Genomic DNA, 26,484 nt, shown 5'->3' with positions numbered 1-26,484 from the left:
AAATGCTGTGAAGAAGAGAAAAGAGCACTGTGTGGGAATCAGCCCAATAAAGAGTGCTGAGCAGGAGCGGGCAGATGGGAGAGTCAACGAACAGGCAGAAAAGAGCTGGCACACTTAAGGAAGCGGAAGGGCAGGCGGCTGAATGTCAGGAACAATCGGGAGGGGAGACATTGGGAACCCTGCTGCAGACCCAGCTGTGACTCAGTGACAGGGTTTAAGCAGGTGAAGGTCATAATCCAACTAATGTTCTAAGGTTATTTTAACTTCTGTATGAAGAAAGGCTTAATTGCTTGTTGCCTGTAATCCCAGTAACACAGGAGGCTGAGGGAGGAGGATCACAAGTTCCAGGCCAACCTCGGCAACTTAATGAGCCCTGTCCCAAACTAAAATTAAAAAGTGCTGGAAAAGCTCAGGGGTAGAGCACCCGTGGCTCTAAACCCTAGTACAAACAGGAAAAGAGGCTGAATTTTAGGGAGCCAGTCCTGAAGCAGGGAGACAGTTAAGAATCGTTGGAGTCGGAATTGGTGATGGTTTAGATGAAGGCAGCCGCCGGGTGGGAGGAGGGTGGGGAGTGCACTGCAGGGCAGGCTGCTGGCCTGCCATGTGGGTCTCAGAGGAGAAGCGCTGGGGACATCTTCTCGCCTTCCGGCTTGAGCGCTGAGGTGGATGCCGGTGTTGTTCCCAAAGCCGGCGGGACTGGCGGAGGGGCGCCCTGGAGGCTGTGAGGGACCTGGCTTTGCAGAGGTCCCCATGCGATGCCACAGGCACTCGCGCTGAACGCCACTGTCAGCCTCCCTGAGGTCGCTTCCTCGCGGAACCCACGATCTCCGGAAACTATTGATAAGTTGTGTCTTGTGCTTTCAAAAAAAAAAAAAAAACGTTTTAAAGATGGGGTCTGTCTGTGTTGTCCACGTTGGCCTCAAGCTCCTGGGCTTCAGGGACCTCCTGCCTCTGACTTCTGGGTGCGGGGACAGCAGGTGCACACCACTGCACCGTGGTCCCCAGCGGGTCACTAGGAGACACTGAGCAGTTGCTTCTTTGTGTCTTGCACAGTTCACAACGAGAAGACGGTTTGTGGCAGCAGCACATCAGGCAAAGACCAGGGGCCTCCGAGGGAACATGGGGAAGGCCGCATCTACGCAGGGTCAGTCGGGAAGCAAGGCTTCCGAGCAGGAGCTGCAGGAGGTCAGTGCATGTTTCTAAACCCCTGCACCGGAACCACGTATCCCCGGGGCGCAACAGGACAGCCCAGGCGGATTGACTGCGCGGAGTATTTCAGGGGCATCCACAGGGCTGGGGTGGAGCTCAGCTGTCGCTGGCCCGGTGAGGCACTGGGTTCCCTGGTCAGCACCACATGTAAACAGAACAAAATAAAGTCCACTGACAACTAAAACCAAACAAGGAATCATCCACAGCGATGGCCCTGAGGGCAGGTGAGGCCTGCGAGCCACGCCTGTCGTCCCAGCCTGTCGTCCCAGCCTGTCCTCCCAGCCTGTCCTCCCAGCCTGTCCTCCCAGCCTGTCGTCCCAGCGGCTCGGGGGGCTGGAGCAGGAGGGCCACCCTTCAAAGCCAGCCTCAGCCTCTTAGTGAGCCCCCGAGCAACCTAGCAAGAGCCTGTCTCTAAATCAAATATTTTTTGAAAGGCTCAGTGGTTAGTGCCCCTGGGTTCACTATCTGGTACAAAGGAAAAAAGTGACAAGACAGGGAAAGAGACTTGATGCATTTTTAGGTGTAGGTGGACATGATCCCTGTGTTTGTTTGTTTGTTTGTTTATTTATCTATCTCTATGCGATGCTGAGGGTTGAACCACCCGAGCCCCAGCCCAGCCCCAGGAAATGTCAATCATTTGCTAGACGCTGCGCTCCACCCAGAATGACTGCCCCGAAATGAAGCCGGGAAAGGGACGGCGGCAGTTCATAGGGGGACAGACCCAAGAGGCACAGTAGCGTAAGGACAGGCAGCGGGTCCTACAGGGTGGAGTAAAGCAGGTGTCCACCAAGGCCCCTCCACAGCTCCACGGAGGCAGACGGAGGTGTGACTGACGGCAAGGCACACCTTCAGGGTGTGCGAGACCAGGCTGTGCCGGTCGGGCTCCTTGGCTTGGTTGACTTTGTAGGATTCCATTGTATGGATTCACTAAAAATGGTTCCTCTGTTTACCTGGGGGATATTGGGTTATTTCCAGTCAATACGACATTTTAAAACTGAAAACAAATACATGCCAGACGTAAAACATGTTCAGCATCGGGAACTTTCATACACGGCTGATTGGCACAGGAAAGAATCAGGTGACATCTTATGGCGTTCAACAAACACCTGCCCAGGACCCGGCCACCTCCCCCGAGTACCTACCCATCAAGGCACCCGGAGCTGCGGGGAGGCAGGGCAGTTACCCCAGCGCCTGCGCTCCCCGGCTACAACCCGGGCCTGGGACATCACCGCACCCGGGCCCAGGGCCGCTCTGCCCGGCGGCTCTGCAGGTGCGGTCCACAGACAGTGGGCCAGTGGCAGGTAGGTAGCTCCTCCTGGCCGGGGATGTGAAGGACTGAGCTGCCCACCTCAGGGCCAGGAAGAGGGCACAGGCTCCTGCACCTCCATCAGGGCCCGCCTCCAGGGACCCCAAGCCTCCCACCAGGTCCCACACCTCCCGGCCACACCACCCTGGGACCAGGCCTTCCACAAACGGTGGGGACCTAGAAGACCCAACCGCCACGTGGCCAGACTGGAGCCAGTCAGGGTGCCCGTTGCCAGGTGAACAGGTAGGAGGACGGCTGCGTCCAGGCCCCGGGGCGCCGCTCAGCAGCCGCTGCATTGCGCTCTGTCCTGTATCAGGGGCTGCAGTGTGCACGGCCCCAGGGGCGCGGCTGAGAGGGCACAGCCAGACGCCCCTGGAGACTCCGTGCTCTAGGGACACAGCGCATGGTGACCACCAAGGGAGGTGCTGGCCACGCACGGTTGCCAGGACCAGGCATCTAACAACACAAGCAGGGGTGGCCTCTGCTCCTGCCGCAGCGTGGGTCTGTCACCTGGGCTAGGGCAGAGGAAGGTGGGGTACGGTGCCAAGGCCAGCTGGCGGGAGCAGGGACGGCGGGAGCCTGAGAGTCTCGTGAGCGTGGGAACCGGGAGGCTTCTCAGTAAGTGGGTAGAATGGACCTCACAGCGGCACAACCTGATGGAGCCTACCTCTCCACAGCAGGGTGTCAAAGATAGTGTCACCCACATGGGACCAAAGTGACACTTGGGCTCCCAAGGGAGAACTGGGGAGAACACCATATTGCTTCCTGCCCAATGAGGACATTGTAGAAGGATCCCCCCACCCCATGTCGTCTCATTGTCCTGTCTGGTGCCGGGGATGGAACTCAGGGCCCGCCGTGAGCTGGGTGGGTACCAACGGCTAAGTCTGTTCATGAGGAAATGCTCCCACGGTCCAGGTGGAGACTGAACAGCTGGCCTGTGTCCCCCGAATGCCAACGTCATGAGTGGCCGTGAAAACCTGAAAAACCGTTCGGATCCAAGCAGATGTGATTGTGAAGCACAGTAGGAGGTCCTGGATTCAATCCTGGTTTAGAAAGAGGTTTCCAGAAATGTGATGGAATGAACAACGATTTAAATATGGTAATAGGGTCGTATCGGAGTTGGTTCGATCTCCTGAATTTAATGACCGCACTGGGTTCATGTCAAGGATGCCTGGTCATCGGGAGAGACACGCTGCGAGACGCCTGCGACCCCCCTGTCAACTGTGAGCGCGGGCATCACAGTTGTGGGCGAGTCGCTCGGCAGCTAAGCCCCCTGGGTCCAGTCCCCAGGGCTAGGGAGACGAAGAAGTAACGCAGTTTAAACACTGGTTGTTTCAGAGTGACCGGGCGTTGGCTGAGAGCCTGGCCACCTTCAGGGCCTCCCTGGGTGCCGCCCCTCACACGGGACAGGCGCTCATCTGTCATTAACTGGGGTCCAAGCTTCACTCATGCTCCCAATGTCCTCTTCTGCCCAGGACCCTGCCCAGGACCCAGGTACCACGTCCCTGGGCTCCTCTGGCTGTGACAGTCTCGCCCCACGCCTCGATTTCATGACCTGGGACCCTCCTGACACTCTCTTCCTGACTGGACGGATGCTGCAGTTCCAGGGCCAGGGAGTTGAGGGGCCACTTTCCTGACCTCATGTCCAGGGTCCATGCCACCAAGGTGACTGGCCGTGTTGACGGTGACCGGAGCACCTGCTGAGGTGCTGTTTCTCAGGGTGCCTCGCGAGGTCCCTCCTTGCCCTGTTTCCATTCCGTCTTGGACGGCGGCTGCGGGCGTCAGGGGCTGCATTCTGGGCCAAAGGGTCTCTTGACACTGACCCCTACGCGGGATGCTCACTCCTGTGGGCTCACCCAGCCCCTGAGTGAGGATGACGTGCAGGATGTCGTAGAGAAACAGAGTCCAGGAGCCGTGTCCACCCCTCCTATGGCTTATTGTGTAAGAAAACGAGGTGGATCCTGAGAGGAAATGACCACGATCTGGACCCTGAGTGTTCTCCCAAGGACCTTCAGGAGGGGCCTGGGAGGGCACGGGTCGCGGGTGAGGCCTCACAGGGGACTGTGGGCCCTGGGCTTCCTCTCTGCTTTCTGGCCATGAGGTGGGCTGATCACTCTTCCACATGCTGCCCTGCCACAGGCCACAGCAACAAGTCAGCAATCCTGGGCTATGGCCCTAAAACCCACGACCCCAAACCAACCTTTCCTCTTTATAAATCGATTATCTCAGGTACTTTGTTCCAGTGACAGGAAAGTGTCACTGGAATATTACCATGATATGTGTTAAATGGAGAGGAAATTTGGAGGAATTATAGACGACATTGTGCCAGTTTGTAAAGTATGACAGCAGACATCTGGGCTGTGGGTACAGCCAGTGGTAGAGCATGTGTGAGCCCTGGGTTCCATTTCAGCATGTGAAAAAGGAACAGAAACACTTAGAATCTACCAGAGTTATCAGCTACAAAGGACAATCGGAGGGACATAAGACAAACTGTGGCTATGTGGGATTGGAGGCAGGATAAGGTGTGATTTTTCTATTGTATTTTAAATATTTTGCCATTGTGTGAACTTTTTCTAATAAGGATGATCTTATATTTGCGTGTTTTTTTGTTTTTTCAGAACTGGGGATGGAGCCCAGGCCCCTTGCACATGCTAGGCAAGCATCTACTACTGAGCTGCCCAGTCCTTTATTTCATTTTGAGGCAGTCTCCTCAATGGCCCAGGCTGCCTCCACCTCCTTAGCCGGATGACAGGCATGCCCACCATGCCTGATTAATACTTTTGAAAAGTATGAATTGCACATAAGTACCTTTTTTGTTTTTTGTATTGGGTGATTGATTGAACCCAGGGGCCTTAACCATTTAGCCACATCCCCAGCCCCCCCCCCCTTTTTTAAATTTTATTTATTTTTAGGTGTAGATGGACACAACACAATGCCTTTATTTTCATGTGGTGCTGAGGATGGAACCTGGTCCCGCCCGTGCTAGGGGAGTGCTCTGCCGCTGAGCCACAATCCCAGCCCATTCCCAGCCCTTTTAAAATATTTATTTAAAAAAAAATTTTTTTAGTTGTAGGTGGATACAATACTTTTATTTACCACCGAGCCACAGCCACAGCCCCGCTTTTTACAAATTTAAATAAAAAGAGACAAGACCTTGCCAAATTGCTGAGGGCCTTGCTAAACTGTCAGGCGGCGGCGACTCGGGGCTACCTTAATGTACTTGGTGATCCACTGATTTCTCCCTTTAGCGGACTCCTTATTTTAGTCAATGCGATCCAGCCGGTTGATTAAAAAAAAACCACAGCTCATGCTTCCGTGTCCTAGGAAAGTCTTGCCCACCCAGAATATCGTCTGTATTTCCGTTTAAAATCCTTCTCTGTTTCCTTCCGCAGATCCCGTGTGTAGAACTGAGGGCTGGGCGGCGCCACCCCCGGCCACCAAGGAAGGCTGGCCACCTTTCGGGTGCCATCGGTTGGGTCCCGAGGTCCTGCACCGCAGAAGCCCATGCCCCTCAGGCCTGGTCCAAGGCGGTCCTGGGCGGAGGGGCGCTGGTGGGAGGGGGCTGTGGGGCCGCGGTGGACCCCTGCAGGCCAGATGACCACGTTGGTTGGGGTGACAGGGGCCGGCGGGTGGAGGTGGTTCTGTCTGCGCCCTGACACCTGCGCCTGGTACAGTGGAAGCAGGGGGACCGGACCGCCGCGGCCCAACACAGCCTGTGGTTTCTGGGGGCACTTTCTTTGACCCTCCCGTCGGCTCTGCCATTCGGGTGCTGCTCCAGAGCGCACGTACCGGGGGGCACCCCCTCCTGGCTCTGCAAGGTCCGCCGGGGCTGCAGGCGCAGCGGGCTCAGGGAGCTCGCGGGCCGCATCCTTCCGCCGGGTCCTGATGCTGCGCCGCCCCGCGCGCCCCCTGCCGGCCGAGCGCCTGCGGCCGGCTGGTGCTCAGCGAGGGATGTCGCCGAGGCCGCGGATGCGGGCGCGCTGCGTTTTGTTCCCAAGTCACCCCCTCTGGGCTGAGACGCTTTTCTGTGTAGAGAGATTCTAAAGCCAGCGGGCAGATCCCCTTCCTGGGGGAAAGCGATTCGGCACAACTGCTTGACGAGTTGGCCCAGGGCCTGTGGCCATGGGCATCCCGAGCCCCAGCGCTGGGGGCGCTGCTCTGGGCACGTCCTGGGCACTAGGGTGCAGAGCAGTCCCAGGGCAGGCGCACCTCCAGCTGAGGTACCGCAGAGCGGCGGGGGGAAGCCACCCCAGGCTGCAAACCGCTGCTTCTGTGACACACAGCTGTTTTCCCCTCCTGCTTCCCAGGAGGGCAGCAAGGCCGGTCCGCAGTCCAGGGAATGTCACCTCAGGGCCGTGGAGCAGCAGCGTGGCTCTGACTCCAGGCCCTAAGGTGGCGGCAGCTGCTCCCCGGGAGCCGTGGCTAGTGACAGGAGCACTCAGATGTGCTGTTTCTGACTTTGGAGCTGGCGGCGGCACACCACAATGTGCTTCTCATCAAGTCACCCAGCAAAGTCCTGGCCCTGCAAGCTGCCCACAGCCCCACCGCCTGTGCAGCGGTGGCCTGCAGGCCATCCTGGTGAGACCAGATGGTTGGGACCTGTGCAGCTCTGCGGGTGGCTTCAGGGACACAGCTCACATCTGTGTGAACCGGGGTTTCTGCACGTGAGGCTGAGGGGTTACATGCACTTCTGGGGTGACTGGGTGCCGCAGTCTGGCTGGGCATAAATCACGAGCCACTCGAGCAGGAACAGACTTTATTTCTGAACTCCACCAGCACACTCCACACACGCTCCCCGGGAACTCTCCCAAACGCCACGTGGCTCCTCCAGGAACCACCAACTGGAAATCCCTCCTCCTGCACTTCCCCAACCAATGCCAACTCTTCAGGAATCCCCGCGGGAGCTCAACCAGAACTCAACGGGAACTCCGCGAGAACTCCAAAGTCATCATCTTAATGGCTCGCTGGTGTCACCTCTCAACCTCTGCTTCTGGCAAAAACGCCATGTGTCATCCCGCCTCGGCTGTGGCTCAACAACTGGGAAGCTGGGGGTGCAGACGGGGCAGGTGGTCTTGTAGCTGTGGTGTGTGCCAGGATCCCCTGGAACACAGCAGGCCCCACACCGGGAAGATCTGGTAGCTAGGAACCTGTCTGGCCACTCGGGTCCCAGGCAGCACTGCTGCTGCTGGCCTGGGGACCCCAGAGCGTGGGCTCTAGCCGGGCTCCTCAGTGGGGCAGCTCCTTCTCCGGGTGTCCACTCCTGCACATCACCTTTTTTTTTGAGGGATCTGGGGATTGAACCAGAGCACTTCGCCCTTTTTACTTTTTGAGACAGGGTTGTGCTAAGTTGCTGAGGCTGGCCTTGAACTTCGATCCTCCTGCCTCAGCCTCCTGAGGGCTGGGATTGCAGGCATGCAGACATTTTGTAATTTTTTCCAGTCTCCGTAGTGACTGAAGGGAGTGAAGAGCTGGACCCTGAATCCCACCCCTGCATGTGCCGGTTCTCTGTGACAGGAGCACGGGAGGGGCCCACGGGGGAGATGGCCACCCTCCACAGAGCAGGGCTCCACCTGGCTCTGTGGTTCCCTGGCTCTGTGGTTCCCTGGCTCTGTGGTTCCCTGGGCCAGTGAGAGCCCTGGTCTCCCCTGTAAGGTGGCTGTAGGTGGGAACCGAGAGCCCAGAGCTGAGGTGCCACCGCACCCACAGCAAACCCCACTCGGCTCCTGGCGGGGGGTACAGGGAGCCCGGAAGGTTCTTGCGCGGCTACCCAGGCAGAAGCGCTTCATGGGCCATGTCTGTCACTCAGGGAGGCTATGACAGGGCCCACGCAGGATTGGGACCCTGCTCTGCCCCCAGCTGGGCCAGGTGGCCATCCTCTGCACCAGGGAGGAGAGGGGACCACATCACGGGAAGGTACCAGGTGCCCGTGACCCCGACCCAGGAGGAACACCTGTGGGCTCCATGGGATTGGGGGCGCCAGGCGGGCGGGCTCCGGGAGGTGAGGCTGGGCGTCAGAGACGGCATGACAAAGCCACAAGTCTGTTTATTCTCCACACGGCTGGCTGTCAGCCTGGCCGCCGCCCTTCTTCCTACTGGCTACCTACACACACACACACACACACACACACACACACACATGCGTGCGCGCTGCCCCACCTGGCACGCAGCCCACACCCAGGGCACCCGGGCTCCAGCTGCGAGACGCAACCCTCTGGTGGAGCCGAGCCTGCCCTGCAGCTGGGCAGGGTCGCAGGGTGTCCACAGGGGCCCTGCTCCTGACCTCCCCTCCTGGGTGTCGCTCCTGCAGCTGCTTCAGGGCCAAGGTGGGGGTGTTATGGACCCCAGAGGGCACGAGGACAGTGGGAGGGGACACAGACGGGCCAAGATGTCCTAGTCAACCTCTGCACAGGGCTAACCATGGAGCCCAGCTGGGCAGGAGGTCATGACTGTCTGTCCCGGGGTGTAGACAAGGGCAGGTGGGAGGCAGACAGACGTCCATCCACACACCCTGCACAACAGTCACAGAGCTGGGCCCTGTGCACAGGACACACTGGCCAAGGGGTGCGGGACGTAGGAGCTGCCCGCCGGGCGCTGGGCTGGAGTCCTTCCCTGGAGCACGCCTTCTGGGCTGCTGGGACGCGGCACCAGGACGCGGCACCAGGACGCGGCACGGCCGGGCTGGCAGTGAGTTCTTCCTGGCACAGTGCCAGCAGGACAGCCAGAGGTAACTCTGCGGGTCCTTGGAGACGGAGCACAGGGCAGGGCTGCAAAGGGCTCCCAAGGCCACAGGGTCGCCATGAGGCCCAACAGCACACTCTGGCGTCTCCAGAGCGGCCCAGGAGTTCTAGAGAACTCTGCGGTGCCTGGCTCTGCGGGGCTGGGGCTGGGGGGCGGGGGGGCTGGGGACGGGACAGGACGGACGGACGGGGCGGGCGGAACAAAGTCTCTCAACGTGCAGGTCCAACTTCAGTTTCTTTCCCTCTCTTGGGCAGCCCGACGGGAAAAAGTGGCCAACCACACGGGGGCCGCAGCTGGCGGGCAGAGCAGGAAGGCGCCGGGACAGCTGCGGGAAGACAGACCAGGCCCAGCAGTCAGGTCGTAGCAGGAGGCCAGGCCCGAGTGCACGGCCCAGGGCTCTGGGGCCACGGCGCTGCGCCAGCGCAGACAGAGGGGCGCAGGAAGCCTGGAGGAAAAGCTTATTCCACAGGAGGCTGCGGAGCGGCCAGTGGTGGAGCGACAGCTGCTCAGCCTGAGCGAGGGCCTGGACGCCATCCCTGGCCCCAGAGGAGGAGGAGGGACAGGAAGCACCTGGGGGAAGTGGCCAGGCCCTGGCTGCACGCACTCAGCTGCAGCAGCCCTAAACGGCTCCCGCTCAGGTGTCCCTAAGGTCATCTGATTAAAAAATCAACGTGTGTGTGTGTGTGTGTGTGTGTGTGTGTGTGTGTGTGTCTCTCGATGACATTGTGCAAGGTGGCGTCAGGGCAGAGGCCCGGGAGCCATGCCCACTGCGGACAGGCAGGTTGAGTAAGGGACCTTGGGACGCTAACCAAGCCAGCCAGGGCCTCTGGGGCCCACCTGGGACAGTGAGCCCACTGTAACAGCCACCAGCACCACACCTGCTCTCAGGAGTGACAACAAGCCCTGACACAGACATGGGCCATCCGGGTGGCCGCCGGGCATCTACTGATCCCATGCTGGGGTAGGGCCAATGCTGGACAGGGTCCCAATGACCAGGGAAGCCTTGTCAGGCCTCAGAGCTCAGGGCAAACCCCAGCTTTGGCAGGAGGACCTGACCTGCGGGGCCTCACCTGGCCGGTCACTCCTGCTGGTCGTCGTTGCTGGCACTGGGGGTCCGGCTGCGCATCTGACTCCGGAGCTGCTCGATCAACTCCGGGTTCTGCTGCTGCATCTGCTGCGCGAACTGCTGGCCCCTGTGTGGACAGTGCAGCTTGGCGGGGGCTGGCCGCTGCTTCCAGCTCCTCCTTCCGCCCAGACTGGATCTGGGGCCTCTGCCTTCCGTGCCGAGGACACCAGGTCCCCTGGGCGCCCAGGGACGTGCTGTGTGCCCACCCGCACCCCGTGGAGCAGCTCTACTCACGCCTGGATGAGGGTGGCCAGGTCGTTCTGCAAGGGGCTGGTGCCGGGCGTCCCCAAGGGGTTGTGGCTGCTGGAGATCATCCCGGACACGCTGTGGAGAGCAGCAGGACTCAGCCACGGCCAGACGGCCCTCCCCATGTGGCCCTGGTGTGGCCTGGGAGGTCCGTCCTTCTCAGGCCGATTCTCTGCCACCTGGCAGACGCCCAGGTCCCCAGCCCAGCCTCCCAGGACTGCCCCGTTCTGGCCTAAACACAGTAGTGGTCTTAGCCAAGCGGCTGCCCCCAGGGACACTGCATGACATCTGGGGTGACCGTGACTAGCACTGGGGTGTCCTGGCAGGGAGAGGTGGAGGCAGGGATGCTGCTCAGCAAGCTGCAGTGCCAGAGAGCCACCGGAGAGCCACCGGAGAGCCACCAGAGAGCCACCCGGAGAGCCACCAGAGAGCCACCCGGAGAGCCACCAGAGAGCCACCGGAGAGCCACCAGAGAGCCACCGGAGAGCCACCAGAGAGCCACCCGGCCCTGCCGAGGACCCTGCTGTGGCTGAGAGAGCAAGCTTTGGTGAGGGAAGAAAGTGGCCTGGCAGTATGTGCTCGGCTAGCCACTCTGGCACGCACCAGGGACCCCGACCCTCACCCCCGGTTCACAGCAGCACCACCCCCTCGGGAGACGCAGAGCAGAAGCCAGGGGTCTGCGGGCAGATGGGCAGCACAGCCTGACCCCGTGTACCCAGAGAGTCCTCGGCCAGCAGGAGCACAGTGACAGCTGCAGCATGGATGGTCCCAAGGACCTATGCTCAGTGAGAGCCAGACACACAAGGCCACAGCGTGTGACCCAGTGACAGGGGATCCAGATGGGACGTGGACTTGCAGGACTGGAAGGGATGGGGGACAGCTTGTGGGGCAGGGACTTCCTCTGGGGTCACAGAGTGTCCAGGAGTTACACTGTGGAAGCTGGCCCCCGACACTCTGAATACTTAACAGCAGGAACTGTTAAATTTCAACTAAGAAAGAAAATATTCTGAACTTTGATACAGGCCTTGCTAACTTGCTGAGGCTGGCCTTGAACTTGTGGTCCTCCTGCCTCAGCCTCCCCAGTCACTGGGATTACAGGAGTGGCCACTGTACTTCGTTTTTCAAAATAGTCAAAGTTTATGTCATGTACACTGTGCCACAACAAAGGAAACCCACCACACAACGACACAAGGGTTGTCACTTACAGCTGCTGAACTTGCGGGTTGTTCATGAGGTTTGACGCCTGAGGGGAAACACACGGTTGGGACAGTCACTCTCCACCCCGAGTTCTCACCGTCCCCCCACCAGCGAGGGAAGCGCTAGGCACTGACCCACGCTGCCAGCCCCAGATTCCACCAACCTGGCCCCCCCCCACCGTCTGCTTGTCCCCTTGCTTGTGTGGCAGTGCCAGCCTCTTCCCACTTGCACTCGGGGGGCCTTGAGACCTGGAGCCCTGCTGCTTCCTCGCGGGCGACGGCCTCGCCACACGGCCGCCTGCTCCCACCCGGCCAAGCCCCCGAGTCTGCCCCAGGGCGTGTCCGGGTGTGCCCGGGCACGGGACGGTCTCTGGGACCCACTCAGCGTGCCCGAGCAGGCTTCACGGCGCCTCCTTCTAACGGGCAGGAGGCAGGTGCCCTCCGCCTTCCCAGGTGCACGCGGCTCTGCCAGTGTGAGTGGGGTGGCTGTGTGCCCACGAGGTCTGCCTCACAGAACCGCTGGCAGGCCATGACCCGCCACACCCACGAGGCCAGGACTCTGACCACTGTCCACAGCTGCCCTGCCCTCTGCTGCAGGGGAGGCACCCGGTGGTGCTGCTCCAGCCGCTGCCTGCTCTGGGGAGGACATCCTCTGGCTGCCAGGACACTGATAGCCCCTCTTTTCATTTTTTTGGTGCTGGGCGTTAGACCCAGGGGGCTTGACCCCTGAGCCACATCCCCATCCTCCTCCACAGCTTCCACCCGAGATGCCACGTGCACCGTGGTGCCCAGTGTCCTCCCTAGCAGTGCGCCAGTCACAGCAGCCCGAAGTTGCAGGCCCTGTGCGTGGCAGAGGGGAGCGTGGTGCAGTGTGGACGGTTCTGTAGGGTCCTGGCTACCACAGGCCACTAGGTCCACTACCACAGGCTAATGTCCCTTTCACAGTAGAAGCACTGGCATTGGAAAGTGGCACCTGGGACCCTGCGTTATCTCCTCTGGACCTCGGGAGACGGACACGGCCATACACTTCTACTGCACTCTCTACCACACAGGGAGCTGGGGGTCACCTCCTGGACTCTGTGAGCCTGGCCCTGGGTGGGGACTGTGGGCGGGGAGCCGGGGGTGTTACCATGCTCACGAAGCTTGGGTTGGTCAGCATGCTAGTGATGTCGAAGCTGCCCACACTTCCTGTCTGGAGACAAGAAAGCACTGGTTAGTGGTGGCCGGACACAGGACCATGGCCAGCAACCCTAGGGCCTGAGGGGTGAGAGCCCTGCGGGGCTCAGCGGCCCCTTAGCCTGAGTACCAAGGGGGGCCGCCTCCTGGCACAAGCCGTGACCAGCACTCTGGGGAAAGCCTGCTAGGCGTCAGGCCTTTGACTTCCTGCGCTGTGGCACCCTGGGCTGGCGAGCCTGCAGGGCCAACCCTGCCCAGAGCGGGCCTTTCAGGGGCACCCCCCTCGTGGGCTCCCAGCCTCACCACCCAGGCCACGGGTGCACGGGTGGCTGAATGAGCCAAAGCAGCCAGCCCGAGCCTGCCACCCAGCGGGGTCACACCAGGGCCCTTGCCACCTGACCCAGGTAATGCTGCCCCAGGCGGCCCTGACCGGCACTCCGTTTCCCGGGTTTGGGTGTAAACTTCTTTCCTTGTGACAGTCTTTCCCGTGCCTGAGATTCTCACATGTGAACACAACAAACCCCGGTGCCTGACGACACACGGGTCGGCGAGGCCCCAGCCCACACCCCGCAGCCGCCCCCGGCTCACAGGACTCGGGGCCTCCCGCAGCTTCAGCTCCGCTATCTTGAGGTTGGACTTGTAGGTCTCGTTGTCGGGGTCCAGCTCCAGGGCCTTCTTGTAGTAGGCCACGGCCTCGGTGTGCTTGTTCAAGCTGGAGAGCGCCAGGCTGCGGGGGAAGGGTGCTGGTGAAGGGCCAGGGGCACCGCCAGGGTCCCGAGGTGCTGCCTGCCTGGGCTTGGTGGGGGCACACCGCCTGCAGGGACTCCGGGGGTGTCTGAGCCCAGGCCCACAAGAAGGGCCCCCTATGGGCCACACACAGTGCTTCCTCCTGAGGTGCGGGGCGGGGAGGACGTCACTCCAAATGTCATGGTCCCAAAGACCTGGGCTTGGCCTTCATGCACGCTACTGGCACACAGCTGCTGAAACGCTGGGACACCCTGAGTGTCAGTGCCCCGGGACACAGCGGAGTCTGGTGAGCCCCCAGGCAGCCTTGGCAGGGGGCAGTTGACCACAACAGTCCAAAAGGAGGACAGGAACTCTGTGCCCCACACTGTGTGGACGGGCTCCTGTGCTTGGCCCCTGAAGCCCACCCAGGGTGTCTGGCTACTCCTCTCTGCAGGCTGCCCGGCTGTCACCACGCCCGGCCCAGGCCCAGGGCAGGGCCCCGGGAGCTCTGGACCCCAGCCGCCTTCAGACGTGGGGTGCACGGCTGGTGCCCAAAGACGGGGTCGAGCCACCCCAGACAGACGTGTGGAGCTGAGCTGGTGAGGCAGCGTGCCACCAGGGACCAGGACCCCACAGCCACTCACCCCATGCGGCCGTAGGCTTTGCTGTAGGCCGGGTCTATGCAGATGGCCCTCTCGCAGTCCTGCACAGCTCCTGCGTAGTTCCCCAGCTTGCTGTAGGCTGCAGCTCTGCGGGGACAAAGGCAGGTGCTCATGCAGGCAGCCCCGGGGCTAGGGGGTGGCGACAGGCCAGCCAGGACGCAGAGGGCCAGGACACCTGGGCACCGGCCTGTAGGCAGGGAGGGGCGCGGCCTGGAGCTGGCCCTGGCACATGGGGCCTCAGCACCAGATCTGCACCCAACACCACCAGATTCTGCCCCCCAGGTTCTACCCACTCATGGGGACGCCAGAGGCCAGTGTGCCCACAGGCGTGCTGAGGGAGGAGAGAGCAAGGCACCGACGCCACCCTGCCTGGCCATGTCCCAGCTCTGGCAAGAGAACCCTAGCCCTCACCAGGTGGGAGGCCACAGAGGACCTGGCCAGAGACAGCTCCTGGCCGCCCTCCAGCAGCCAGTCTGGCTGGAGACCTTTCCTATTCCGCCCCTTTTCTTCCATGCGAGGGAGAAAATAGTCGGCCCCCACATCCGGGGGGTGCACTGCAACCCCGAGTGCAGGCCCGGGGCCGAGGCTGTGTGCTGGCCTCCGAGGAACCCACCTGAGACGAAGGGCTCCTAGACAGAGCTCCCCGCACCGCACTGAGTGAGTGCTGTGCAGTGTGCGCTCTGGAGCAAGGCCAGCTGGGCAGGAAAATCCTCTCACCTTGGCTTCCAGGGGGCCCCTAACCTGTGCAGGGGAGGGGAGGACCTGCAGCCACCTGGACGCCGGCCACGCCTCAGTCCTGCGCCACTCCCTCCCTGGCTCCTCACGCGCTCTCAGTGAACCCCGGACTTCGCTTTGCGACAGCACCTTGCTAAGCCGCAGAGGCCGCTCTCTGCCAGGCTCCTGGCGCTCCTGGCGCAGCCTCTGTGGGGCTCATTTCCAACACAGGGAAGCGCTAGGGGAGGTGCTGGGGAGCAGGGGTGTGGCGGCCAAGGGGCGGCGGGGGCCTCAGTACAGAGCCAGCACCCCACCTGAGCGGCTGGGGACAGTTCCCTCAGATCCTGGAACAGCTCCGACGCCAGGGGCATCCTGAGGAGGGCACCCAAGGCCAAGGGTGACGCGCACTTACACCCCGTCAATCGCACTGTTGTGCCTGTATTCTGACTGTGACCCTTGGGAGGAGGCCAGGTCTGGAATCCCCACCTGAGGTGTCCTGGGGCCGGGGTCCAGGCTGTGGGGCCTCAGAACGTCTGCGTGCTCTACTTGTCCTATCTCTGCCACTTTCCTGAAAACCCTGAACTAGTCCAAAATAAAACAATAAAAGAACAAATCCCAGGAAAGCAGCCAGGCCCGTGACTCTCTGTCCAGCTCTGCTCCTTCCCCAGCCAGGATGGACTCCGCGAGACTGCGCCTTACACTGTGAGGCTCTGCCACGTACAGGACCCAGGGTCTGTCCCCAGCACCACATGAGACAGAAGTGGAGGCCAAACACTGCCGCTCGCCACCATCAGAAAGCCCACAGCAAACGCGTGACACGCTCTCCAAAGGCCAGCGTTCGCTCCTGGCATGGTACCACCCAACCACAGGTTAGGAGGCCACCTCCTGACCTCCCTCCTCCTGAGGTGCAGGTGGACAAGCCCATCTGCTGTGCCCACGATCCCTGACCCCGCGCACTGAACCTCCTGGCGCCTGGCCTGTGGCACCTGTTGCAGAAGTAGACGGCGTTGGCGGGGTTGAGCTCAATGGCCTTCCCATAGAGACGCACGGCGGCCTCGAAGTTCTCCACCTTCATCTGCTCATTCCCTAAAAGGAAAGAAAAGTGTGTGCCCAGCGTGTCACAGCAGACCTGGGGACACGGGTGTGACCTGGCTTGCCCGAGCTCCGTTCACAGGGCAGGATGAACATTCAGGTCCCGCTCAGGAACCGCTGGAGCTATACGGGGTCCTCCAGGCACAAGCTTCCAGCTCTGCACGTGAGCGGCAGGAGGCCCAGGCCAGCGAGCAGAGCCATCCCCTGGTGTCCTCGGGAGACTGGATCTAGAACCCCCACGGACACCAAAATCACAGGTGCTCAAGCTCCTGGCATGAGATGGCACCTCCTCCGGTAGACGCACAGCATCTCCAGGTGGCCCTGTGAGCACTCTGGTGAGAGCGGCTAAGCCGTGTCGTTCAGGAGGACAGACAGTAAGGAGACACTTGTGGTGACCAGTGTGATGCCTGTTTTCTGAGTGGTACGATCTGGGGTTGGCTGACTCTGCAGATGGGGAGCCCGGTGGCACAGAGGGACAGCCACATCTTGGACTCTCTGCTAACCTCACAGCACCGTGGCTGTCCTCTGAGGCCTGGTCCCCGTTCCAACAGGGGGGAGGGGGCAGCAACCACCTGTGGCTGTGCCTGTGGTCCTGGGTGATGGAGCTCAGTGGTTTTCCCTATATTCAGCGCGTTACGTGACCATCACCTCTATCCAGTCTAGAACATTCCATCACACAAAAAAAGAAAGACTGTCTCCACAAACAGTCCCCTGTCCCCTCCCAGTTCCCACATCCACGAAGCCCCTGGCTGCCTCTGACGTCTCCCGTCACTGGGTCACACATGGACTGTCTGGCTTTCACTGAGCATGAGCCGCAGCCATGTCACCTTGCTCCTGCCCTGGCCGAGGACACCCCATGGTGGATGGACTGTGCTGTGTGTCACTTCATCCCCTGAGGGACAAATGTGGCTCCCCGGGCTGCTTGCATGTGACTGCAGTGTCTGCCCGACGCGCTGCTTCTGCTTCCCTGGGATCCACCCAACGCAAACGGCCGGTCAGAGAGACTACCGCAGGCCCCGAGGAGAGCGGGCGCCTGCCTTCCACGGTGGCTGTGCCCTGCCACGCTCGTGCTGGCTGTGCTCGAGAGGCTGCACTCCACTACTACCCCATGCAGCCCCTCGGGCCACCTCGCTGACCACTGCCCTCCAGCGTCACCTCCTGACCGGCCACTTGCCCTCACCTTCGGTTTTGAGGCGCTCTGCCTCTGCCGAGTCCTCCTCAGAGGGCGGGGTCCGCTCAGGGCTCCTCGGGTCCTGCGGCATCTCCTGCCCGAGGAAGGTGCCCAGTGTGCTCAGCCCTGCAGCCCCAGCCGGCAGTCCCCGGGGGACGGCTCTGGACAACCCGCTCAGAGGCTCCTGGCCCTCTGCAGGGCCCTGGGGAGGGACTGGGGCCACTAGCCCCTGCTCTCAGGATGAGGATGGCCAGCGCCCCCGGGCCTGGGTTCCGACTCTGAGCCGGTGGGGGAGCAGTTGGCACCCCAAGACGTCCCGCTGCTGCTGTCCTCATTTTGGGGTGAGGAGGGGGAAGCCCGGGGCTCACCTTGCCTGTGGCGGCTGCTTCAAATATCTCTGGCAGAGTCTGGGGAAGCGCCAGGCCACTGTCCTCCACCGACACCCCGAAGGCGGTCTCCAGGCACTGGATGGCAACTGCAGGGGAGGACAGTGTTCCTGGGGTCACCAGCCCTGGGAGGGCAACGCCGGGGTCCTCAGGCCTAGGGGCTCACACGTCTTCTCCGGCCGTGTCTACTCACAAAGGCCCCTCACCCACCGCCCGGGCCCACAGGCTCCTGATGGGCTTCCTTTTGTTCTGGTCCACCTCAAAGCCTGGACGCTTGGGGTGGACAATGTGCCCACACCTGCCAGCAGGAGAAGCAATGTGGGCTCAGGTGGCTGACCTCAGGGCTCTCTGTGCAGTCACAATGCTGAGGCCACCTGGCGGAGGGGTGGTGGGCCTGGTCTGGCCTGGAGGGCCATAGGGGGGAAGTGCCCAGGGGCACTGCGGGACTCCAGGGGAACCTGGCAAGGGTCAGCAGCTCAAGTTCTCTGGCCCCACAACCAGACCCCGTGTGCAGGATGGCTCACCCCACCTGCCTCCTGCCGCTGGCCCCAGGGGCTGACCCAGCTGGAGTGGAGGGATGGAGGGCGCCATCTCCTCCCCAGGGCAGGTCCCACAGCGTCCCTGGGCTCTTTCCTCCTAGGTCCCACTCAGCCCCACTGCCCCTCACCCGGAGGGTGTGTGCAGATGCCCACGGCTGGCCCCCAGAGCCTCCTTCTGCCCCGTGAGCTCCCACGGCACTTCCACGGGGAGCAGACACAGGCAGAGAGGCCTGGACAGAACACAGGCTGCCACGGCTGCCTCCCAGAGGCGTCCTCTCCCTCCCACACCTGGCACCATGCAAGGGAAGGACGCTCAGCTCTCGCTGGGGACCAGTGGGCTGGGGACCTGGGGCAGGGACCCAAGGAGAATCCTTCTCCCACAAACGTGCACAGAAGGGCTGGGAACATTCTGGAACCACAGCTCAATGAATGATGACGGGGAGATGAAATGCACCTGAAGGGGGCTTGGCCCACAACCAGAAAATAGAGCTGGGCCAGCAGGTGGGCACTGGCCCCTGGATGAGCTCCTGCCCCTCTCGGGCTGATTACTTACCTGAGAGCTGAGGAAAGGCCAGGTACCCAGGCCTGGCAGCGGGAGCCGCCTTACACTCACCTGTCCACAGTGAAGTGGGGGGCTGGGGTCCCCCCACCGGGGCAGGAGGTAGACAGGGGCCTGCATACCTTCTAAGCTCTCCTGGGCATCCGAAGAGAGCCCCCCGTGCCGGAGCTGGTCATGCAGGAACTGGATGATGGCATAGGCCAGGCGCTTCTTGTTATCCATCTTGAGACGGGAGGGGGAGACACCCGAGGTTCAGGATCTGCGGTGCACGCGGAGAGGGTGTGCTGAGTGGTAGGGACGGGGAACCTCCCCCCAGTACCTCACACTCTGCTGCAAGCATCCAGACCTGCTGCAACTCACTGGGCCCTGCCCACTGCACTGTGAGGGCCACTTCGCGTGTTCTGGGCAGTCTCAATCTCATGGGGATAGAGGCAGGACTGCAGCATTATGCATGTCACAGATGGGGACCCCAACTCACTGATCTGCCTCTGTACAGAGAACGACCTGGTCCCAGGGCTGGGCGCTGGGCTGCCTTGCCGAGGCCAGAGCCGGTCTCTGAGCATCTCCATGCCTGGTCCACCTCTTCCAGGGCACACTGACTGCACACGTCACTATCAGAACATGTGGCTCTTCTCTAGACCACTCGGGCCCCACCCGGGTTCCAAGGACCGCCTTGCTCCTTGGCGCCTCTGCTCCCAGTGCTCATGGGGACTCTCGCCTTCCCCACACAGCTCTAGGGGCCCCAGAGGGTACGCCAGCCCTGCACCTGGAACTGCAGCTTACAGACGGGCTGTCCTGGGGCCTGGACCAACCTGGAGACTTTAGCCACAGTGGCCTCGGCAGTGCTAGCAGGAAGCCCCGCGAGGGCTGCCCCAGCATCCTGTGGGGCAGGTGCCAGTGAAACCAGCCGGCCAGCCAAGGGGGCCAGGGCAGGGTCAGGCCTGCAGTGCAGCTGCCCAGCGTGCCACCGAGGGGCACCAAACGTGTTGTAGGACAAGCAGCACCCAGGGCTGGGCCTGTGCAGTCCCCGCAGCACCCAGGGGGCTGCTGTTTTGCACTGGGAGCTCAGGCCAGCCACGCGCAGGAGACACAGACCGATTTCCAGGGTAGGGAGACGCTTCACTGGAACACTGGGCGCTGGGCTGGGGGCCCCCTGCTCGGTTCCCTACGGCTGCGTCATGGTGACTGCTGCTCCGCTTTGAGCCCTGGTCCAGCTTCAAAGTGAAGGCACCGGCCCAGGCCCAGAGCCCAGTTCTCCTCTGAGCTGGGACGGCACCCAGATCTGGTGCCTGAGACCACTCGCACACACAGGTCAACTGCCAGGTGCCCTTATAGGCTGAGCTGTGTCCCCAACCTCCACAGGGTGAAGTCCTAATGCTCAAGACACCAGAATCCGACTGTGCTAGAGATCAGGGCCTCACAGAGGGGATCAAGTTCAAACGAAGCCACAGGTGGGCCTGACCTGTGTTGGTGACCCTATAAAAAGGGGCTTTCAGTTCTCACGGAGTCCTGCGGTCTCTGGCCCTTGCTACGCAGCCATGGCCAACCAGGCGCTGCTGGGGACGGGGAGCATGGTGAGCCCCGTGCTCTGGACTCACAACAGCAGGTCGGTCCTATTTTTAGGCAGCCGACTCAGGCAGAGGAGCCTGGTAACGAGCCCAGGGCCACACTGGAGGGACGCACAGGTTATCAACGCAGAGGAAAGAGGCACCAGTCCACCTGCAAGGGGTGTCTGGCTGTGCGCCACCAGGGACCCGGGAGCCAGACGCAGAAGCAGCTCTTCTTCTGCAGGGAAGTGCGTGTTGATCTCCTTTCATCTCAAGTGCCCGGGTGTCCAGTGGACCAAGACACAGGGTCGCACCCACGAGGCGCCTGTGGGTGAAACTGGAGAGCGAGCCCCGAGGTAGCAAACCTGAGCACTTGCTCTGTGGCCTGTAAACCACACACTGTGCGTGTCAGCAAGTGGGGAGCCGCCTCCAGAGGAAACAGACTCCGCCACACTCTGGGGACTGAGCCCAGGACGCTCTACCACTGCCACACCCCCAGGCTTTTTGGTAGGTTGCCCAGGCTGGCCTGGAACTGGAGACCCTCCTGCCTCAGCCTCCTGAGTACCTGGGATGACAGGTGTGGCCACCACACCCAGGGAATTTTTAACAAACTGAGATGGTTTGTGGATTCCCTACCTATCTCCTGTGCAGCAAACATGGTTGCATCTGTTTCCAGATGGTTTCATTCCTAGAATGGTGGCTCTCAATGGGTGATGATTGTGCCCCAGGGACACAGGCCGATTCTGGGGACAACTGGTTGTTATGACTGGTGGTGCTCTGGCTTGGAGTGGGTGGAGGGCAGGGACATTGTTCAGCATTCTACAGTGTCCAGGATGCACACCCCAGAGGACAATTGGTTCCAGTGTCCACAGTGATGCCAAGAGCCTTGGACCAGAACACGCAAGCCGGAGGAGCCAGGCACTTGAGGGCAGCTGTGGGCCCTTCCTGCCCTCGCCTACAACACAGACAGCCAACAGGCCTGGGACCAGAGATCAGATGCCTGAGTGTGTTGATCCCCCTAAGATGCGGCACAGCCTGTGACCCCTAGGAAATGAGGAGTGGGCCTCCTGACCCGTTGCCTTCAACGACTGAGTCATCCAGCCCCTGCTTCACTCAGTCAGCGGGGTGTGTGCACCGTGACCCCAGCACCACAGGAGGCTGGCGCAGGAGGGCCTCAGGGCGAGGCCAGCCTCAGTAACTTAGCGAGGCCATAAGAAAGTTAGGGACACCCCGTCTCAAAAAAAAAAAGGGGGGGGCTGGGAATATGCTCAGTGGCAAGAGCGCCCCAGGTTCAATCCCCAGAACTAAAACAAGACTCGGGTCATGTCGACAGCCTGGTGCCGGACGGCGCTGCACGGTGTGGTCAGTGCGGTGGAAGTGCCCGTGGGTCTGTTTCCGCTTCCAGGAAACCACACCTATGGACAAGTGTCACAAAGGGAGGAGAGAAGCCATGGTTACCTAAGCCACGGCGGCTCCAGGGCAAGCTGTCACTCTGGTGGGCAGGATCACACCCCTGTTGAGACCCCCTGAGATGGGGGATTTCATGGACCAAGAGACCCAGTGTCCTTCAAGCATCTGCCCTGCTGAGGCCCTAGGTGCTGCCCACACTGAAATCCACACTGAGTCGGGAGGAGAGGAGGCCAGGCCCAGCAGCTGAGGCCCCTGGGCAGTGCTGTCCGCCGCACACGAGTGCTCTCTGCGTCTGTGGGAACAGGGAGTTGACTTTTTTTTCCCCCAAAAAATTAATCCAGCATCTCCCACTTGGCACCATGAACACTGGGGTTGGATCGTTCTGCTGGGTGGAAGTCCTGGGCACTACAGGGTGCTGAGCAGTGTCCCTGACCTCCACTCACGCCAGGAGCGTCTCCCGCCATGACAGCCACACATGTCCCCAGACGTTGACTCCTGGCCCTGGGAGAAGAACGGTCAAAGACACTAAGTGGGAAGAAGAAAGACTCTAGGTCAGGTCAGACAGACTTCCCTGGCCAAATGACTTCCAGACAGGAGCGCTGAGAACCTCCCTTGCAAGCCCCCTGGACCTCAGGACTGTGGACAGGCAGCCGGGGCCTGCGGACTCACAGGAGGTGCAGAGCCCTGCACCACGAGGCCCAGTTGGGCCATGACCTGCTATGTCCCTCACCCTGCTCGGGGTGGACATGACGTGGTTCCTAAATCTGACTTCAACCCCAACAAGGCTCTTCCCTACAGAGGGCCAGTCCAGTGTCCCAGGAGGACGGCCTGCATGCCCACTGCATCTCCTCTGAACAATCACGGCTTGTAGGGTTTTGGCTGTCGGACAAACTTCCCAAAGGAGGCCTGCTCAGCGGGAACAGTGAGGGCTTTATGAGCCCAGGACCGCTGCAGGGCCTGGTCCACAGGCGCAGGAGGGAGGTGGGTGTCGCGGGCCAGGGGCAGCCGGGGTCCCAGGGCCAGCTCCTCTGGTGAGCTCCAGCCCCTTCAGTGGCCAGTGGCCACCTCCTGTTTTAGCTGAAACAACGTAACAGCACAGCCTCGGCGCGTTTACCTTCCTCCCAGGGTTAATCACTGAACGAAGAAAACAGCTTCCTACCTTGGAGTCCAGAAAGAAGCACCCGCTTCCACGCCCCTCCTGCACACGCTCTGCCACCCCGCCCCGCCCCACCCTGCAGGCTTCTGACAGTGGGGTGCTCTGCTCCTGCGCCCACCCTGGTACTCTGGGGTTCTGACTGGGTCCCCATGCACTCCCAGGGTCAGAGCCTGTTCTCTTCTGAAATGCCACTAGGACGTCACTGTGCATGTAAAAACCCTCATGAGGGTGTCCATGAGGCAGGCCCTTTGCCACCGGGTGTCACCTGATGTGGGGGTGGGGTCCACACATCCCCCAGGGCTGGCTCGCCTTTCCACCCACACACTCAGGAAGAAACCTCACTTCCTGCAATCCTGGGTCCTGTTCCTCACACCTGCTCCCCCACACCAGGCTTGAGTCCCTGGACCATCTCCCTGGGCCCCAGGGCTTGGCAGTGTCTGATCCGGACCGATGGGAAGTCACCAGCAGACTCAAGCCCTGGGCCTGACTTCCTGGGAAGTGGCCTCTCTTTGGCACTTGGTTTCCTCCTAGTAAAGAATGAGAGCTGTCCTGCTGCCTACCCACAGTTCCTCCTGCGCCCTCGCTGCCAATGTCCCGGCAAGGATGTGCAGTTGTGTAGACGGCGAGGGAGGAGCGTAGGGCGCAGCTCTAACCTGGAGTGGAGAAGACCCGCAGGGGTCATTCCCCCTTCCAGGAAGATTTAAGGGTAGATGCTGGCTCAAGTTCCTGGCCCGCTCAGCACTTGCCAGATACCTAGTGACCCACTGTACACGTGAGGGCACTTTGCAGGGATCAGGAAACATTTTCTGAAAGAGGCAGAGCACTAAAAGCCTTCAGCCTCACAGGCTAGAAGAGCTCTGGGGTAACCACTCCATTCAGCAACTGTAGCCCAGATCCACGCACAGAACCAGTGTGAACCTTCCAAGGAGGCTGGCTGAGCTCCCATATGTCTTCATTCACAAAAACGGGCTGCAACAGGGTTTGGCTCTCTGATCAATGTGGTGGCTTAACCCTCAGACACTCGAGGAGTTTACTACTCTATCCCCCATTCTACAGAAAACAAAATTGAGGATTAGAATGTTCCCTGGGCCACCCAAGGCTGCAGCTATGATGACACGTCAGGAGGTTTGAACCCAGGCAGTCTGACTCCTGTGCTTTTCCTTGCCCCGCACAATCAGAAACACACACACAAACCAAAAAACTGCACATACTTTCAGGGGTCCATAAATCTCCCACAGGCCATAATGGGGGAGAGTCACTGGCCTGGAATATGTTTTTAACAGCAGCAGTATTTGCACACTGGGCTGGGTTACTCTCTGGGATAGATATCCTGGGCATTATTAAGGGTGCTGAATAGTATCTCTAGCCTGGACCCCCCTCTGTGCCAGGAGCGCAACCCGTTGTGACAACCATGAATGTCCCCAGGCATGGCCCAGTGTCTCCTGGAGGCTGAATCACCACCAGTTGACACCCCCTGGGCTGGGGGATTCTGTGAACCCAAGAGACTTGAGTTCCATGATCATTTGCCTGAGTTCCTGGGGTGCACCAATGCTGGAATCCACAGGCTGAATTCATACTTGGTTTCTCAGTCTTGATGCTGGACCCTGGGGTGGGCTCATTCTCTAGGGTGTTGTCCTGAGCACTTCGGGTGCTGAGCAGCATCCCTGGCCTCCACCCATTCCATGCCCTAGTCTGAAGCCACAGATGTCCCCAGGCATCACCCAGGATGCCCTGGGGGATAAAACTGCCCTCAGTAGAGAACCACTGGTCCAAAGATGACAAAACAAATAACCAGAAACAAACGAAAACAGGAAAACCACTTAGCTAAAAGGACAGACTACACACGGTTTTCTGACACATCATGACCGCGACAGCCAGTCTCAGCAAGCACTTACTGAGTTCCTGGCACCTGACTAACGACTCTTTTAGAAACTTTAACTTCAGGATGACGATGCAAGGCGTGAACTTTAAGAAGCAAAGATCTGCTCAGAGAGGGAAAGCAACCTGCCCAGGTTCACACAGCTGGTGAAGGTGGCCGGCCGGTCCTCCCCCTCGATTTCCCCCACCTCTGGCATCCTATGCCGAAGGCCCGAATGCCAACCAGCACCAACAACTGCTAACCCTTCGGGGTGCCCACGGCGTGCTGGGCCCCGCGGCCCAGAATGTCACTGTGACTGTGACAACACCCGTCTTACGGAAAGGGAAAGTAAGCCTCTGGGCAGCGAGTCGCTGGCCAAGGTCACCCAGGTACGGAGTGGTCACGCTGGGACCAGCAGAGTCCCCGCGTCCAGGCGGTCGGGCTTCCAGGGAGGCCTCAGGAACAGGGGCAGCAGCAAACCCTCTGCGAGCGCTCATCCCGCATGGTCCCCGCCGACAGCCTGCGGACCACCATCTCCAGGGCTGGACCCGGGACAGGGAGGCGAGGGTCCGCGACGGACAGCGCGCCTCAGTCCTGCCTCAGTTTCCCCGCCGCGCCGCCCACTCACGGCACCTCTTGGGACGCAGCGATGCCGGCCGAGACCGCCCCACCTCTCAAGGGCTCCCGAGCCCCGGGAACTGGCAGCCACTGACGTCCAGGCCCACCCGGCTCTCAGCGGGGGGCCCCCACTCACCTGCCAGACAACCGAGCCCCGACCCACCGACGGCTGCGCCTGCGCACAGCGGCGCCGCTCGGCCCCGCCCCCGGGCGCGGCGCACGCGCAGGAGAAGCCTGCTCCGTTTTGTTTTCATTTTGCGCAGGTGCGTCCATGGCCGAGGCGGGTGTGGAAGGAAGTGTCGCAATATGGAGGCGGGAGCAAGCTGGTCGTTAGGGCAACTGACCTCTGCGACCTAATGGAGGCCGGAAATTGGCGCTGTCAGCCCGCCGGAGCTGGGGCGGAGCGGTGCATGGTGGGACGGCGGCGGACCCTGCCGGCTGTGCGAGAGAAATTTGTGGTGCCGCCGAGTTTAGGCACCTGGCATCCGGAGTGTCATGGGCTCTCCATGATCACTGTCATCTTCTGTTTGTTCCTTTATTCATCCACACATCACCCGGTTCACCCACAGGTGCATTCTTTCATTCGTTTAATGTCTGCGAATTAAAGGGAAAAAATGGTGTGATGTGGTGTGATGTCATTGTGCTTGGGGAGCTAAGCTGCCTTGGAAGGTGAGGATGACCTCTTCTTTATGTCTGTATTGAAAGATGGGAAAAGCCCCAAGCACAGGGAACAGTGACAATGAAGACGGATGTAGTGGGGCTGGGGATGTGGCTCAAGTGGTAGCGCGCTCGCCTGGCATGCGTGCGTCCCGGGTTCGATTCTCAGCACCACGTACAAAAAAAGATGTTGTGTCCGCCGATAACTAAAAATAAATATTAAAAAATTCTCTCTCTCTCTCTCTCAAAGAAGAAGAAGACGGATGTAGGGTTAGATTTAGTGTTCTCAAGAGATTGCCACCGTTGGTATTAAAGTTGCCAATGTTCTCCCAATTCCTAATTCTTCTTCTTCTTCTTTTTTTTTATTCGGGGGCTGGGGAGAATGCTGAGGA

At 60.7% G+C, this 26,484-nt stretch overlaps 1 protein-coding gene across 1 annotated transcript; it reads right to left on the bottom strand.

Moving 5' to 3' along the window:
• Window positions 1-7,254: 7,254 nt before the first annotated feature.
• Sgta (small glutamine rich tetratricopeptide repeat co-chaperone alpha) lies at window positions 7,255-25,645 on the bottom strand. The gene is made up of 12 exons (XM_076852202.2): window positions 25,572-25,645; window positions 18,969-19,105; window positions 17,731-17,837; window positions 17,372-17,456; window positions 16,086-16,185; window positions 14,368-14,472; window positions 13,586-13,724; window positions 12,951-13,013; window positions 11,831-11,868; window positions 10,614-10,703; window positions 10,324-10,446; window positions 7,255-9,578 (listed from the first exon to the last, which is right to left on the bottom strand). Exons 2-11 carry the CDS (start codon window positions 19,066-19,068, stop codon window positions 10,332-10,334), a joined length of 942 nt encoding a protein of 313 aa, XP_076708317.1. The 5' UTR covers window positions 19,069-19,105; window positions 25,572-25,645; the 3' UTR covers window positions 7,255-9,578; window positions 10,324-10,331.
• Between the last annotated feature and the right edge of the window lie 839 nt (window positions 25,646-26,484).

This window comes from Callospermophilus lateralis, chromosome 1 (assembly GCF_048772815.1).
Source record: "Callospermophilus lateralis isolate mCalLat2 chromosome 1, mCalLat2.hap1, whole genome shotgun sequence".
NCBI classification, from domain to species: Eukaryota; Metazoa; Chordata; class Mammalia; order Rodentia; family Sciuridae; genus Callospermophilus; species Callospermophilus lateralis.
The sequence above is the reverse complement of the archived record's forward strand: the minus strand, read 5'-3'. Positions and strand labels throughout refer to the sequence as shown.